Source organism: Aotus nancymaae, unplaced genomic scaffold (assembly GCF_030222135.1).
Source record: "Aotus nancymaae isolate 86718 unplaced genomic scaffold, 86718_ANA_hifiasm-v0.15.2.pri h1tg000010l, whole genome shotgun sequence".
Taxonomy (NCBI): Eukaryota; Metazoa; Chordata; class Mammalia; order Primates; family Aotidae; genus Aotus; species Aotus nancymaae.
In genome coordinates, this window is record NW_026988421.1 from 65,269,128 (window position 1) to 65,286,321 (window position 17,194).

Consider the following 17,194-nt stretch of genomic DNA (forward strand, 5'->3'; position numbering starts at 1 on the left):
AGCCAAGATCGTGCCATTACACTCCAGCCTGGCGCCTGGTGACAGAGCGAGACTCTGTCTCAAAAAAAAAAATTAAGCAGGCATTGTGGCATGCACCTATAATCCCAGCTATTCAGGAAGCTGAGACAGGAGAATTGCTTGAACCCAGAAGGCGGAGGTTGCAGTGAGCCGAGATTGCACCAGTGCACTCCAGCCTGGGCAACAGTGAGGCCCCATCCCCCCTCCAAAAAAAAGTAGAAGCATACTTGCATAATATCCTATCATATCAAATAGAGTTGCATAAGCAAAAAAGGTTCAGTAAAAGAGACTACCCATGCCAAGTACCAATTCTTTGAAGCAAGCAAACCAATCATGTCCATTTTTACACTAAACCACAGGTAGATAATTCAGTAACAAATTCTTTAGCATCATCCTGATTAACCAAACCACCTTGATGTTGACCATTTGGCAACCCAATGGTAGTGAGAAGAAACTAATCAGAAGTAGTTACCTTGAGAGCACAAAAGATGCAGGAATCTCCCATGCACTTGTGAGTTGTAAGCTGCCTAAAGCTACGTCGGAAGATATCCAAGTGCCACAAAACCTGGTGAGAAATGAAAAATACTTCATTATTCTATAAAAAGCCATCATTTAATTTTAAAGTAAAGAGTTCATGCAAACATAGGTAATGACTGCAGAAGATACCTTTATTCCTAAGCGAAAACTTCATTCTAGTATATTAAAACAAATGTGAAAGAAGCTAAGGTATCTAACGAGAAAAATAAATGGTCATATTCTGGGAAATATATTCATTTGAAAGTAAAGTGAAGGTAATTCAGTGAAAATATGACATGACATACATTAAATGTGATCCTGAAGAGGAAATTTATGGGTTAAAGCTGAATAATAAGGATTTATTTTAATGGTCCACAAGAAAAGTAAGAATAGTTTAAAACTTATATTAGAAATGTGGGCCGCGCGCGGTGGCTCACGCATGTAATTCTAGCACTTTGGGAGGCCAAGGCGGGCGGATCACGAGGTCAAGAGATCGAGACCATCCTGGCCAACATGGTGAAACCCTGTCTCTACTAAAAATACAAAAATTAGCCAGGTGTGGCAGGCACCTGCAGTCCCAGCTACTTGGGAGGCTGAGGCAGGAGAATCACTTGAACCTGGGAGGCAGAGGTTGCAATGAACCAAGATTGTGCCATTGCACTCCAGCCTGGGCAACAGAGTGAGACTCTGTCTCAAAAAATTAAAAAATTAAAATCAAAAAAATAAAAATAAAAGAAATGTAAACTACAGTGTGGAATTTTGTCTTTGTTAGAACTCTCAATTTTTAGACATTTCTAAAAGAAGTGTGACCTCCTTAAGAACACTGGGTAAAAAATAATGATTTCTATACTTTTGCTGAAATGAAAAAAAAAATGATATTAAGAGTGATAAATCATGTTACAGTATATACCTTTGATGTGATGTGTTGAGAATGGCACTACACTTTTGTGGTCTTCCTCTCCAAAACCCACTACCCTAGTCTAATCATGAGAAAAGCATCAGACAAATTCCAATAGGGGAGAGGGATATAAAAAAAAAAATACTTGATCAGTACTACTCAAAACTGTCAAAGATCATCAAATACGTGGACATTATGAGAAAATATCACAGCTAAGAGGAGCCTAAGAAGACATGACAAGCAAATCTAAATGTGGTATCCTAGATGAAATCTTGGGCCAGGAAAGGACACCAGGTAAAAACTAAGGAAATCTGAATAAACTGCAATTTTTAGTTAAAAAAGAAATGATGTGCTTTTTTTTACTCTGACATCTTAGCACAGTTGCAGTGTTCGCTGCTGTTCTCTAAGCTTCGCAATGCAGCCCAAGGATGACAAAAAGAAGAAAGATGCTGGAAAGTCAGCCAAGAAAGACAAAGACCCAGTGAACAAATCCAGGAGCAAGGTCAAAAAGAAGAAGTGGTCCAAAGGCAAAGTTTGGGACAAGCTCAATAACTTAGTCTTGTTTGACAAAGCTACCTATGACAAACTCTGCAAGGAAGTTCCCAACTATAAACTTATAACCCCAGCTGTGGTCTCTGAGAGACTGAAGATTCAAGGGTTCCTGGCAGGGCAGCCATTCAGGAGTTCCTTAGCAAAGGACTTATCAAACTGGTTTTAAAGCACATAGCTCAAGTAATTTACACTAGAAATACCAAGGGTGGAGAAGCTCCAGCTGCTGGTGAAGATGCATGAATAGGTCCAACCAACTGTACATTTGGAAAAATAAAACTTTATTAAATCAAAAAAAAAGAAAAGAAAAGAAATATATAGCATAATGCCTTAGGAAGCTCCCACTTGCTAGGAAAACAGTTAATGTCATAATATATAAAAAAGTATACTTTCTGGAGCCCCAGATCCCAGCACTCTTCTGGAGCTTCTTCTTACTTATGTCTCAAGATACATACACTAAAAGTTCTTTGAAACTGGCTATGCTCCCAAGTAAATAACACCTTTTTATAACAAATGTAATAGGTTCAACTCATGTAGCAAACACAGCTTTGATACCAAAAGTTAGAGTATTAGCTCATAGCAACAATTATTTTCAACATGTAACACGATTGTAATAGGGACTCCAAAACCATCAATGCTTCAATCATTAAGTATGGATATAGAAATGTGTGTGTGTGTGCGCGCAATGTATTATATATGGCACTGGAAATTAGAATGGAAAATCATAAATATTGTTTCAAATGACAATATAAATAACAATATAGAAAAAAACAATTATAAAAATGGGACTATGGCCAAGAAGGGGGTAAACATACAAATTTATACTAATGCCTTATTTTGCCTGCTTCTAAATCATAAAAGTATTATCAGGATAAAAAGTAATTAAAAAACCTAATATGTGGCCAGGTGTGTTGACTCATGCCTATAATCCTAGCACTTTGGGAGGCCAAGGCAGGAAGATCATTTGAGCCCAGGAGTTCAAGACCAGCCTAGGCAATTACAGTGAGACCCTCTCTCTACAAACAATTTCTTTTTCTTTTTAAATTTATTATTATTATTATTATTTTAAAGACGGGGTTTCATCATGTTGGTCAGGCTGGTCCTGAACTCTCGACCTCAGGTGATCCACCCGCCTTGGCCTCCAAAGTGCTTGGATTACAGGCATGAGCCACAATGCCCGGACTCTCTACAAACAATAAAAAAAAAAATTAGCCAGGTGTGGTGGCACATGTCTGTAGTCTTAGCTACTAGGGAAGCTGAGATGGGAGGTTCGTTTGAGCCTAACAGGTTAAGGCTGCAGTGAGCTGTGACTGCACCGCTCCATTCCAGCCCAGGCAACAGAGTGAGACCCCTGCCAAAAAAAAAGAAGGAAAGAAAGAAAAGAGAAAGAAAGAAAGGGAACTAATATGCATCATCCAGGACAAAAACCTAAACAACCCCACTCAACTACATGAAATCTGTAGTAATAATTAGGGAAAGTACTTAAATTTTTTCTATAGGCTTGCCAGCAGAGAATTTTTTTTGGATTGTTTTCAAATAAAAACTTAAAAACTGAGAAAGAGGCTGGGCACAGTGGCTAGCACCTGTAATCTCAGCACTTTGGGAGGCCAAGGTGGGTGGATCACCTGGGGTCAGGAAGTCAAGACCAGCCCAGCCAACATGGCAAAACCCCATCTCTACTAAAAACACAAAAATTACCCAGCCATGGTGATGCACAGCCTGTAATCTCAGCTACTCAGGAGGCTAAGGCAGGAGAATCCCTTGAACCCGAGAGGTGGAGGTGGCAGTGAGCTAAGATCCCGCCACTGCGCTCCAGCCTGGGTGACAGAGCAAGACTCCATCTCAAAAATAAATAAATAAAAACTGAGAAAGGCCATGAAACTTTTATTACCTAGATAAGCTTGGCAACATTCTTGTATTATGAATGAGGAAACTCAAGACACTATTATCTGTACAAGGTCATAAGACTGGTATATAGAATGGCTAAAACTAGAACCCAGGTCTCCTCCTAATGCCCAAGACCATTGTTCTTTATACTAAATATCTTGTCTTCTCTCATAGCAACCCATTTTCTCACAACATCTGAAGAGTCCAGCTAATATTTTACCCAAGTATAATTATCTCGGGTGGCAAATTTTATTTACTTTTACACTGAAGAGCAGAAAAGAAGGGAAAGAAATTACTTGAAAGTTAGGCCAAGTGGGATGAACCTAACATGCTATGGGCCCGACTAGGCAGAGCAGACAGACAGATAGAAAGCTTTGGGATTCTAAGACCACTCAAGTGGCAAGCAACAGTAAAAGGGAAAATGTAGGGAAGATAATCACATTAAGGGAATTTACTTTCCCCTAGTTCTGTTCAAATGTATGTGACTAGACACCAGTTATGAGCCAAGACAGGAGAGCTCAAAGGGAGGACATAAATTGGACAAAGACTAAACTCCATTCAATGTGTGGGCCAAAAGCCTGAATATTAAGAGACGAGATTAGCTGGGCGCGGTGGCTCACGCCTGTAATCCCAGCACTTTGGGAGGCCGAGGCAGGTGGATCACGAGGTCAAGAGATCGAGACCATCCCGGTCAACAAGGTAAAACCCCGTCTCTACTAAAAATACAAAAAATTAGCTGGGCATGGTGGCGTGTGCCTGTAATCCCAGCTACTCAGGAGGCCGAGGCAGGAGAATTGCCTGAACCCAGGAGACGGAGGTTGCGGTGAGCCGAGATCGCGCCATTGCACTCCAGCCTGGGTAACAAGAGCGAAACTCAGTCTCAAAAAAAAAAAAAAAAGAAAAAAAAGAGACGAGATTAACATACCTTAAAGTGTTTGACTTGTGGAAAGAATTTTGCTTCTATACTAGAGAAAAGCAACTAGGTTGATAACACACCTTACTCTCAAAAGGAAAAAGAGAAAACAGGCCAGGTGGCTCACGCCTGTAACCCCAGCACTTTGGGAGGCTAAGGCAGGCTTGAGGCCAGGTGTTCGAGACTAACCTGGCCAACAGGGTAAAAATCTTGTCTTTACTAAAAATACAAAAATTAGCCAGGCATGGTGGTGCACACCTGTAATTCCAACTACTTGGGTGGCTAAGACACGAGAACTGCTTGAACCCAAGAGGCAGAGGTTGCAGTGAGCCAAGATCACCGGTGGTCCCAGCTACTCAGGAGGCAGAGGCAGGAGGATCACCTGAGCCCTGGAGGTCAAGGTACTGTAAGCTGTGATTGTGCCACTACACTCCAGCCTGATCAACAGAGCAACACTGTCTTGAAAAAAAAAAAAAGAAAAGAAAAGAAAAATAGGAACCAGTAGAGATTAGATTGCTTAGGAAAAAAGCTGATTAAATAGAAAGATCACCTGGTCCATTTACCGCCCTTTAGGCATATAAATAGTAGTTACAGTTATTATTATTTCTCTTATCATTATTAATCCCTCTTTTTACAAATGAGGCAATTGAGATTCAGAGATAAAGTGACTTGCCTAAGATCACACAGATAAATGTAAAAATGATCTCAGGTTACTAATCCCAAGCAGAGACTGTCACAAATTTTACTTAAAAAGAGTTGTCAGAAATACAGCATCAGCAATTAAAAGTCATAGATCACCAAAAAGAAATTACCCTTACCTGCAGGGCACTGTTGAGGAAGCAGCTGTTTTGCCCTGGCTCATTGCTGAGGCCTTTGCTAGGGGCTATGGAGGTTGAGCTTCGAGGAGCAAACATCCCTTGTACACTACCACGACCCCCTGAAAAATAATTTCTCTTCCAAGACATTATTGTTCACATTTAGCCTGAAAAAAAGGGAGAAGCTTTTGTGTCTTTTTGGCAGGTAATTTCTGTTTGCTAAAGTTCTAAAAAGAAAGGGAATCCAGAATTTAGTGAATTTATGTTGGAAGATTTTGAGTTTACCACCTTCTAAATATCATCTGTGTAGTTCAAGGGACTCAGGTATCCTCCTAGATCCAGATGACAGAGCCCTCCCTCACTTGTTTCAAACAATGTCCAAAATGTAACATGGCACAGGACTAATGCTAACAGAAAAATCCTTAAGTATTGCTTCCTTCTATTTTTCTTGAACGGCCTCCATAAAGTCCTGGTGAAGTGGATGTAGTCTTCAACTCCAACAGCATCCAGGATCAGGGTAAGATGCGCCCTTCAGGCTTGTTGATAATGCTTCTTATGGACTGAAGATTTTCCAACTGGAAGGAGAGGCAAACAGATAAACAAGAATCCAACGTAACCCTCCTTGTCCTCTATTGCCTTGTCCCATCATCCTCTGAACCAAAAACTCAAATTCTGAGCAACTGCAAAAGGTTCCACAAGGCCAAGAAGCCTGCTTGAATCATCTGAGGTTTTTGTTGATGCTCTTGCTGCTTCCTTTTAATGCGCCCCTAACTTCTATTGTCCCATCCAGATCTTCAGCAAGTCTCTCTTCTTTCTTCTGGGACTAGAATAGCCAGCTGTGTCAGAGAGCTTTAACAGAAAGAAAAAAAATCAAAAGCTTGCGTCACTTAATGACTCTACTGGCTTTGGACTGTTCTGCCAAAATCAACGTTGCCTCACCTCTCACTATAGACTTGAAACCTTGGCAAACAATGCCAAAAAAAGAAAAAATAAATAACAAAAAAGAAAGACACTCAAACTAAAGAGGTGGGAAAAAAAGGTATGAACAGCCTTACTTTCAGGGGAAAATTCTCTGAAATTTTCTTGAAGCAGAAGAAAGTTGATCTGGATAGAAATAAAAACCAAATATAAACTTTCCAGGCTAACACAAAACAAATCACCAAGTAAGCACACATGAACTAGGAACTGAAAGAGTTTCTTTTGGATCTTGTGAATAAAGCACTTTTTAAAAGGTGTTTTCCACAAATATGGTTATGAAAACCTGCTTAAAGGTGGGAAGCCCATGTTAGCAGTCTAAGATCTGTTCTGAGTAAAGATGTTCTACCCAGAGAAACACTGATGGTGAGTAAACCACATGTCCTTAACATGCAGTCCAAGAGAACTAAATCTTCTCCTGCCCTGTTTGTTTGTTAGTTTGATTTTTGCCAGAGGATCAGAGAGATAATTTGGGTTACAAATCACTTAATCTCCAGATTATATCCAAGGGCTCACAATCAGAGGCAATCCATTGACCAACTTGAGTTTTCAACTAATTAAAATGCCAGTGAGGCAACAGAGAGTAATACTAAAACAAGTATGTTCCCTGGAAGGAAACCACCACATCTCCCGCTTTAAGTTTTCCTATAAGGCTGCCATGTCCATCTACATAAGAAAAAATTTTTAAATGTTAAGTGTTAAATTTGGTTTCTAACAGTTCCTCAGTCTTCTCCCTTCCTTCCCACCATCATATGCACCACCTAAAAATGCAAAAATGCTTCGACATCTTAATCATTCTCTGGGAGATCACCTAGCATTGTCTACAGCATGTCCAGTGGAAAAACTGAGGTATGGGAATATTAAATGGTTGCATAAGACTGTTCTTTCCCTTCTGTAAATTCTCAGACTATTTATAATCTACATGTCACAATTAAAGTATTTGATTATACACTGTACTATCACATTATTCTGTTTTTATTACTTTCTGTTTTATATTGTACCCGTCATAATAGGACTACATGAAATGAAATAGTACCTAGAGTCAGGCACGTGCTAAACACAATACTTATGTTCTTTATTTAATATTTACAGCAGTCCTATCAGATAGCTATTAATACTCCAATTTTACAGAAAAGTAAAGTCAGGCTTAAAGACATTAACTTGCCCAATTCAACGCTGGTAAGTGGCAGAGCTAGAAATGTTTGACTATTAAACTATGACTTAATCATATATTTTATTATTCTATTCCAAAAGCTCCTATTACAGTGCTAGTCATAAGGAGGCAGTATGCTGATGATCAACATACTGCCTGATGATTAACATGACACTAGAAAGGATCCCCTATCTCCCACACAGACTATAAGACCCTCACCTCTCTACACACACCCTCATACACACCTCACTCAAGGGCACTAAGCAACTTCCAACAAGCCATGCAGCATTCCTTCAGCTCAATTGCTGCAAAGGAATGACAAGTACCAAGCATCCACTTCGCTCACAGCCAAAAGGACTTGGCAGGCAGGTGGGGGTTCCAATATCCACATTAGGAGCTTACTGAAACTCGGCCTACCCTATGACACACACCCCTGCGTACAGGGAGCAAAAGGAAAAAAACACAGTAGCAGAAAAAAGATTCTCAGGCTCTGAATGGCAGTATTATGTAGGGTCAAGCAGTAAGTTCTCAGACCTGTTCTAGGTGTGTCACAAACTAAGGACCAGACAAGAGAGGCAGTAACAAGTGGTCCAGAGAAATACGAACGACAAAAACATTTCACTTAAGTTGTAGATACAGCATTAAACAATATAATCCTTCTCCAATGCCATTTACTGAAGATATGTGAGGAGGGGAATTACAGTTTTATCAGTATGGCTCCCACTACCTATTCTTTCTTTTTTTTTTTTTTTGAGATGGAATCTCACTGTCATCCAGGCTGGAGTGCAATGGTGCAATCTTGGCTCACTGCAACCTCTGCTTCTTGGGTTCAAGCAATTCTCCTACCTCAGCCTCCCAAGTAGCTGAGATTACTGGAATGTGCCACCACCATGCCCGGCTGATTTTTATATTTTTAGAATTCGCCATGTTGGCCAGGCTGGTCTCAAACCCCTGACCCTCAAGTGATCCATCTGCCTCAGCCTCCCAAAGTGCTGGGACTACAGGCGTAAGCCATAACGCCCAGCCAGTCAATTCATTTTTAATGAAAGTACCAAAGCAATTTAATTGAGAAATGACAGTCTTTTCAACAAATGATGTTGGAACAACTGGGACACCCACATGCAAAAAACTGAACCTTGAGCCATATCTTACATCTTATATAAAAATAATTCAATAGCTCACAGTTCTAAACAAAAAACCTAAACCTATAAAATCTAGAAGAAGGAAGGAGAAAATTTTGTGACCTTTGGTTAGGCAAAAATGCTTTTTTTTTTTTTTTTTTTTTTGAGACAGTTTCCCTCTGTTGCCCAGGCTGGAGTGCAGTGGCACAATCTCAGCTTATGGCAGTCTCCACCTCCTGAGTTGAAGTAATTCTCCTGCCTCAGCCCCATCACCTCCACCCTACCTAATGCCCCTAGTAGCTGGCATTACAGGTGTGCACCACCATGCCTAGCTAATTTTTGTATTTTTAGTACAGCAGGGTTTCACCATGTTGGCCAGGCTGTCTTGAACTCCTGACCTCAAATGATCTGCCCTCCTTGCCCTCCTACAGTGCTAGGATTACGGGTGTGAGCCATCACATCCTGCCAAAGATTCCTCAGATACAACAAAAGCATAACGTATAAAAGGAAAAAAATATAGAATTGGACTTCATCATAAGAACGTCTGCTCTTTGAAAGACACTGTTGGCCGGGCACTGTGGCTCACACCTGTAATCCCAGCACTTTGAGAGGCCGAGGTGGGCAGATCACAAGGTCAGGAGTTCAAGACCAGCCTGGCCAACATGGTGAAACCCTGTCTCTACTAAAATACAAAAATTACCCAAGTGTGGTGGCATGCACCTATAATCCCAGCTACTCAGGAGGCTGAGGCAGGAGAATTGCTTGAAACCAGAAGGTGGAGATTGAGTGAGCCGAGATCACGCCACCACACTCCAACCTGGGTGACAAGAGTAAAACTCTGCCTCAAAAAAAAAAAAAAAATTGTTAAGAGAATGAAAAGAGTAGCCTAAGATTAGAAGAAAATATTTGCAAATCACATAATGAATAAATGACTTAGACCTAAACTATATGGAATACTCAAAACTTAATAAGAAAAACTACCCAATTTTGTTTAATGGGCAAAAAATTTGACAGACATTTCACCAATAAGATATACAAAAGGTAAATGAGCAAATGGAAAGATGGTCAAATTAGGGAAATGGAAATTAAAACCACACTAAACATCTATTAGAATAATTTTTTTTTTAAGTTTAACCTGACAATAGCAAGTGCCGATGATGAATCACAACAACTGGAACTCTCCTAAATTGCTCATAGAAATGCAAAACAGGCCGCTGCTATGGCTCAAGCCTGTAATCCCAGCACTTTGGGAGGCTGAGGTGGGTGGATCCCCTGTGTCAGGAGCTCAAGACCAGACTGGCAAATATGATAAAACCCTGTCTCCACTAAAAATACAAAAATTAGCCAGGCATGATGGCAGGCACCTATAATCCCAGCTACTAGGATGCATGGAGGCAAGAGAATTGCTTGATCCTAGGAAGTGGAGGTTGCAATGAGCCTAGATGGAGCCACTGCACTCCAACCTTTCAGCCTGGGTGACAGAGCAAGATTTCGTCTCCAAAAAAAAAAAAATGAAATGCAAAACAACACATCTGGCAGTTACTAAATTTAAATATATAGTCATGAGCTGCATAACAATGTTTCAGTCAAGAAGAGATCACATAAAATTATGGGATTATGGGACTTACCTTAGTTTTACTTACCTTTTCTATGTTTAGATATGTTTAGCTGCACAAATACTATTTTGTTACAATTGTCTATTTTTTTTTTTTTTAAGATGGAGTCTCAATCTGTCGCCAGGCTGGAGTGCAATGGCACGATCATGGCTTACTGCAACCTCTACCTCCCAAGTGCAAGCAATTCTCCTGCCTCAGCCTCCTGAGTAGCTGGTATTACAGGCGGCACCACCACGTCCAGCTAATTTTTGTATTTTTAGTAGAGATGGGGTTTCAGCATGTTGGCCAGATGGTCTTGATCTCTTGGAACTCGTGTTCTGACCACCTAGACCTCTCAAAGTGCTGGGATTACAGGCGTGAGCCACCACGCCCAGCCTGTTTATTTATTTTGAGATGGAGTTTGCTTGTTGCCCAGGCTGGAGTGCAATGGCATGATCTTGGCTCGCTGCAACCTCTGCCTCCTGAGCTCAAGTGATTCTCCTGCCTCAGCCTCCTGAGTAGCTGGGATTACAGGCACACACCACCATGCCCAGCTATTTTTTGTATTTTTAGTAGAGACAAGGTTTCACCATGTTGAACCAGGCTGGTCTCGAACTCCTGACCTCAGGTGATCCTTCTGCCTCAGCCTCCCAAAGTGCTGGGATTATAGGTGTAAGCCACCGCACCTGGCACCTATTGTATTTAGTACAGTAACATGCTATACAGGTTTGTAGCATAGGAGAAGTAGGCTATATCATATAGCCTAGGTGTGTAGTAGGCTATATCATCTAGGTTTATGCAAATGCACTTAAATGATATTCATGCAATGATAAAATTACCTAACAACACATTTCTCAGAACATATCCCTGTTGTTAAGCAAAACATGGTTGCACATTTACCATACTTTTACCTGCCAATCCTACTCCTAGGTATTTTACCATAAAGAAATAAAAAATTAGGCTGGGTGTAGTGGCTCATGCCTGAAATCCCAGAATGGGAGGCCGAGGCTAATGGATCACTTGAGGCCAGGAATTCGAGACAAGCCTGGGCAATGTGGTAAATTTCTAGGAAAGTAAAAGCCAAAATTGGGAAAGAAGCATGTTATCTTATTACTTATTACCTATTTCCTTGTGTAACACAGTTACTAAGTTATATGTCCCACTGTTTCCAATCTGAAGACACTAGCCTCCTCTGGGCAAGCCAAAAACCTTTCCATGTATGAAATGATAGAAAACAGGGGGTCCCAACGTTTTTGCAGAGCCTCATATCCAGAGGCAGATTTACCAAGCCACTAATGAAACTTAAGCTTCAGGGCTCCTTCTCTTGCACAGATTCTCAAGGCTGAATATCTCATTTTTGGTTTCAAAAAATATTTTCCTTAAAAGAGGCCCTCTGAATTGTATAAGCTTCAAGTGTCAGAGTATCTGAGTCTGCCCCATTCACATTACGTAAACTGGCCTTTTATAATATATGTTACTTGAGAAAATATATAATTCAAAAAGCTACTTTGAATTCAGTAATACTAATAAATTTGTATTTTATTAATCAAAGAACCATCTACTGTTATTCACTGTATAAAATTTGTTTGCACTAAATAGATCTAAATGTAATACTTGGTCCACATTTGGATTTTGGATTCTTGTGCTCACAGCAAGTAACTCCACAGTCCATAGGGTTAAATTGAAAAGATCATTACATCACAATGTGATGAAGAGAATGAATCCAAGTTGGAAAATACTCTTCAGGATATCATTCAGGAAAATTTTCCCAACCTGGCAAGGCAGGGTAATATTCAGCTCCAGGTAAAACAGAGAACACCACAAAGATATTCTTCAGGAAGACCAACCCCAAGGCACATAATTGCCAGATTTATTAGGGTTGAAATGAAGGAGAAAATACTAAGGGCAGCCAGAGAGAAAGGTCAGGTTACCCATAAAGGGAAACCTATCAGACTTACAGCAGATCTCTCAGCAGAAACCCTACAAGCCAGAAAAGAGTGGGGACCAATATTTAACATCCTTAAAGAAAAGAACTTTCAACCCAGAATTTCCTATCCAGCCAAACTAAGCTTTATAATCGAAGGAAAAATTAAATCCTTTGCGAACAAACAAGTACTTAGAGAGTTCACCACTGCCAGGCCTGCTTTACAAGAGCTTCTGAAAGAAGCACTATACATATAAAGGAACAACCAATATCAGCCTTTCCAAAAATATATCAAAAAGAAAAGAACATTAACACAATGAAAAATTTACACTAACTAATGGGCAAAACAGCCAGCTAGCATCAAATGCTAGTATTAAAGTTATATATATTCTAATTGGATAAAAAGCCAAAACCCATTGCTATGCTGCATCCAGACCCATCTCACATGCAACGATACACAAAGACTCAAAACAAAGAGAAGGAGGAAGATTTATCAACCAATCAGAGAGTAAAAATAAACAAATAAAAAGCAGGAGATGCAATTCTCACCTCTGATAAAGTAGACTTTAAAGTAACAAAGAACAAAAGAGGCAAAGAATGACATTACATAATGGCAAAAGGATCAATGTAACAAGAAGAGCTAACGATTTTATAGATCAACGAGACAGAAAATTAACAAGGACATCCAGGACTTGAACTCAGACCCAGAACAAGTAAACTTAATAAACATTTATAGAACTCTCCACTTCAAATACATAAAACATACATTACCACCTCACACCTATTCCATAAGTGACTACATAATTGGAAGTAAATCACTACTCAGTAATCGCATAGCATTTCATAGGTTTAAATGAAATATTGGTTGGCTGTTCGTTTGTTATTTTCTTCCCTTATTCCTTCCTGTTTACATCAAGTATAATTATTGGTATAAAAGAGGTTTTCAATACTCATTACTAAACTGCATTCTAGCCTGGGCAAGAAAGCAATACTCCTATTCTCTCTCTTTCTCTTCCTTTTTCCTCCTCTTCTTTATTCTTTTTCTTTCTTTAAAAAAAAAAAAAAGAAAAGATCATTACAGATTAAGGCTGACAAAATTAAAGGCATACCTCTAGAAGCTGATGACCTTTAGAAAAAAACACTTTCTCTGTATTAATGAAACACAGAGAATGATTCCTTCACAAGTATACACAGTACAGCTTAATGTGCTGCTATTTTTCTCAGGCCAAAGTAATAAACCAGGCTCCAGCTGCAGCCACCCTAATTATCCCCCACTGTATTCTTCACCAACAAAGTCAGCTTCTCTCAGTCTCTGTTTCTGAAAAAAACCCAAAGTAGTCATTCAAATGGAACTGACTTGTGCATAAAGGGAGATGAGGCCTGGAAGGACACTGGGTCAGGAGGAGCCTGGCGCCCTGTGAGACAGTGGGTAAATGCGGTCCAGAGAGCAACAGGTTATTAGCATAAGAGATTCATTATGAGTGGAGCTGGAATGGAACTGAAACCAATGAAGACTTGATAGAATTTGTTCCTGCAAAGCCTGGGAACCCTTTGATAAAACTAGTCGTAAAGTGTGGAAAGTTTATAAGGAGATTTTTTTTTTTTTTTGAGACCGAGTCTCGCTCTGCCACCCAGGCTGGAGTACAGTGACACAGTCTCAGCTCACTGCAACCACCACCTGCACCTCCTGGTTCAAGCAATTCTCCCACCTGTGCCTCCGGAGTAGCTGAGATTACAGGCATGTGCCACCAAGACAGGCTAATTTTTGTATTTTTAGTAGAGACCAGGTTTTGCCATGTTGGCCAGGCTGGTCTTGAACTCCTGGCCTTAAGTGATCCATCTGCCTTGGCCTCCCAAAGTGTTGGGATTGCAGGTGTGAGCCATGGTGCCCAGCCAAGGAGATGGACCTTTTAAGCTAATTAATTACACAGTAATTAAAGTTCAATAAAGTCTTTAAGTAGACACTAATCCCATATGTAGAGAACTCCATGACATTTATGAAAATGATAGTACCAACGTATCTCCACTAAGACATTTATTAACCACAAAGGAAAATATAGTAGTTTTACAATGGACAAACCCCGCAGAAACTACCTTAACGAAATAATCAAGGTCAAAATAATCAGTAATAATACATATTGACATCATGAATGCCATGATATGATGCACTGAAAAGGACACAAATAATTTCTGTGGTATTCTTGCCTCGCCTATAACCTCAGTCCATCAGAAAATAACAGACAAATCCAAATTAAGGAATACTTGACAAATAGCCCTCAAATTAATATTGCTCAATATTCCCCCAAAATGTCAAGGTTATAAGACAAAGAAAGACTGAGAAACTTTTACAGAATACAGAAGAGTAAGGAAGGGAAACACCTAAAATGCAATGTGAGATTCTAGATAGGATCCTGAAACAGAAAGAGTAACACAGTCCGTGCAAGATGGTGAGGCCCTGTCTCTACAAAAAAAAAAAAAAAAGTTGTCTTTTTTTTTTTGAGACGGAGTCTTGCTCTGTCACCCAGGCTCGAGTGTTACGGCATGATATTGGATCACTGCAACCTCCACCACCTCTAGGTTCAAGCAATTCTCCTGCCTCAGCCTCCTGAGTAGCTGGGATTACAGGTGCACCACATCCAGCTAATTTTTGTATTTTTAGTAGAGATAGGGTTTCACCATGTTGGTCACACTCGTCTCAAACTCCTGACTTCATAATCCGCCCTCCTCGGCCACCCAAAGTGCTGGGACTACAAGTGTGAGCCACCAAGCCCAGCTGTTTTGTTGTTGTTGTTGTTGTTGTTTGAGAAGTCTCACTCTTGTTGCCCAGGCTGGAGTACAATGGCACGATCTCAGCTCACTGCAACCTCCATCTCCGGTTTCAAGTATTTCTCCTGCCTCAGCCTCCCAAGCAGCTGGGATTACAGGCAGCTGCCACCACGCCCAGCTAATTTTTATATTTTTAGTAGAGACTAGGTTTCACCATGTTGGCCAGGCTGGTCTTGAACTCCTGACCTCAGGTGATCCGCCTGCCTTGGCCTCCCAAAGTGTTGGGATTACAGGTGTGAACCACCTCGCCCAGCCAAATAAATTTGTTTTAAATTAGTCAGGCTTGTCGATGCTTGTCTGTAGTCCCAGCTACTCAGAAGGATGACGAAGAAGGACTGCTTCAGCCTGGGAATTCGAGGCTGCAGTGAGCTATGACTGTGCCACTGCACTCCACCCAGGGTAACAAAGCAAGACCCCCACTCTAAAAATTAAAAAAAAAAAAATTAAAAGCTTTAAAAACTGAAAATAAAAAAGGAAAAAGAATAATGGTAGGCAAACTGGTGATGTTTAGTAAAGCTCTTTAGTTAACAGTGTTGTACCAATACTATTAATCCCTGGTTCTGATCAATGTATTATAGTTATATAAGATGGTATCATTAGAGGAAACTATTTTTGCAACTTTTCTATAAATTCAAAATAAAAGGGCCAGGCACAGTGGCTCATGCCTGTAATCCCAGGACTCTGGGAGGCCAAGGAGGGTAGATCACCTGAGGTTGGGAGTTTGAAACCAGCCTGACCAACACGGAGAAATCCCATCTCTACTAAAAAAAAATACAAAATTATCCAGGCGTGGTGGTGCATGCCTGTAATCCCAGCTACTTGGGAAGCTGAGGCAGGAGAATCGCTTGAACCTGGGAGGCAGAGGTTGTGGTGAGATGAGATCGTGCCATTGCACTCCAGCCTGGGCAACAAGAGCGAGATTCTGTCTCAAAAAAAAATTAAAATTAAAAAATAAATAAATAATAAAAATAATAAACATTTTAAATATGCTAATAATTCACTGAAGAAGATGGAACTTTGGGCCCAAAAGGGATTGAGGCATTTAGGAAATAAATATCTACATGTCTAAAGGTAGGTGGACCAAGATAGATTTATAGAAAAAGAAGAGACATTGACATAGTTTGTGATACTAGAGTCCACTGAGGGTTACATGTGAAATCTCTTGGTTTACTATGTTTAACAACACAGTATGGCAATTCATGGGTTGTTTTATTAGTTCAGAAACCTGTTTCTCAGAGTTAAATGTGCATAGAATGAATTAACAGAGAAGTTTAAAACTCTGCAAGATCAGGGGTAAGTAAATGTAAAATGATAGGGGTCTTGTTAGGATGATGAAATTATGGATTTTTTTAACCTCCTTTTTCTAAATTAACTATAATTTATAAATAATCTATAAACTTTCATTTCCTTAAAGAAAACTAAAATAGGGGTTTAAACACATTTTCCCTAAAAACAGAGTGAAAGGAGTTGAGACCAGAGATAACCAACCATTGAGACACATAATCCTAACAATATGAAAGATGTGTTCACACCTGTAATCCCAGCACTTTGGGAGGCTGAGGCAGGTGGATCGCCTGAGGTCAGGAGTTCGAGACCAGCTTGGCCAACATAGTGAAACCCCATCTCTACTAAAAATACAAAAAAATTAGCTGGGCGTGGTGGCACGTGCCTGTAATCCTAGCTAATGGGGAGGCTGAGGCAGGAGAATCACTTGAATCCAGGAGGTGGAGGTTGCAGTGAGCCGAGATCACGCCATTGTACTCCAGCCTGGGCAACAAGAGCGAGACTCTGTCTCAAAAAAAAGAAAGAAAGAAAGAAAGAAATCTGTTTAACGATTGGTAACTATTTCCTATTTAGAAGCAGAGGGCCTGGTGTGGATTTCTATTTCCTTTAATTCTATTCTCACTGCTGCTGCTACCAAGGTTCAGATCCTCACCATCTCTGGACCACTATACCACATTATTGACTGCCAGCTTTCTAATTCTACATGTCACTACCTCCTGA

At 40.2% G+C, this 17,194-nt stretch overlaps 1 protein-coding gene and 1 pseudogene across 19 annotated transcripts in view; one reads left to right on the top strand and one right to left on the bottom strand.

Annotated features, from left to right (window-relative positions):
- Positions 1–17,194, bottom strand: part of USP54 (ubiquitin specific peptidase 54) — a 133,241-nt gene that overhangs the window by 67,618 nt on the left and 48,429 nt on the right. For 12 of the 19 annotated variants that reach the window (XM_064374312.1, XM_064374313.1, XM_064374310.1 and 9 more), the window contains exons 1-2: positions 5,600–6,643; positions 491–583 (exon numbers count right to left, since the gene is read on the bottom strand). In XM_064374312.1, coding sequence (XP_064230382.1) covers positions 491–583; positions 5,600–5,746 — 240 coding nt within the window. In that variant the 5' untranslated portion in view covers positions 5,747–6,643. The other 7 variants (XM_064374301.1, XM_064374304.1, XM_064374305.1 and 4 more) reach the window with 3 other exon arrangements.
- LOC105722612 (small ribosomal subunit protein eS25-like) lies at positions 1,848–2,275 on the top strand (annotated as a pseudogene).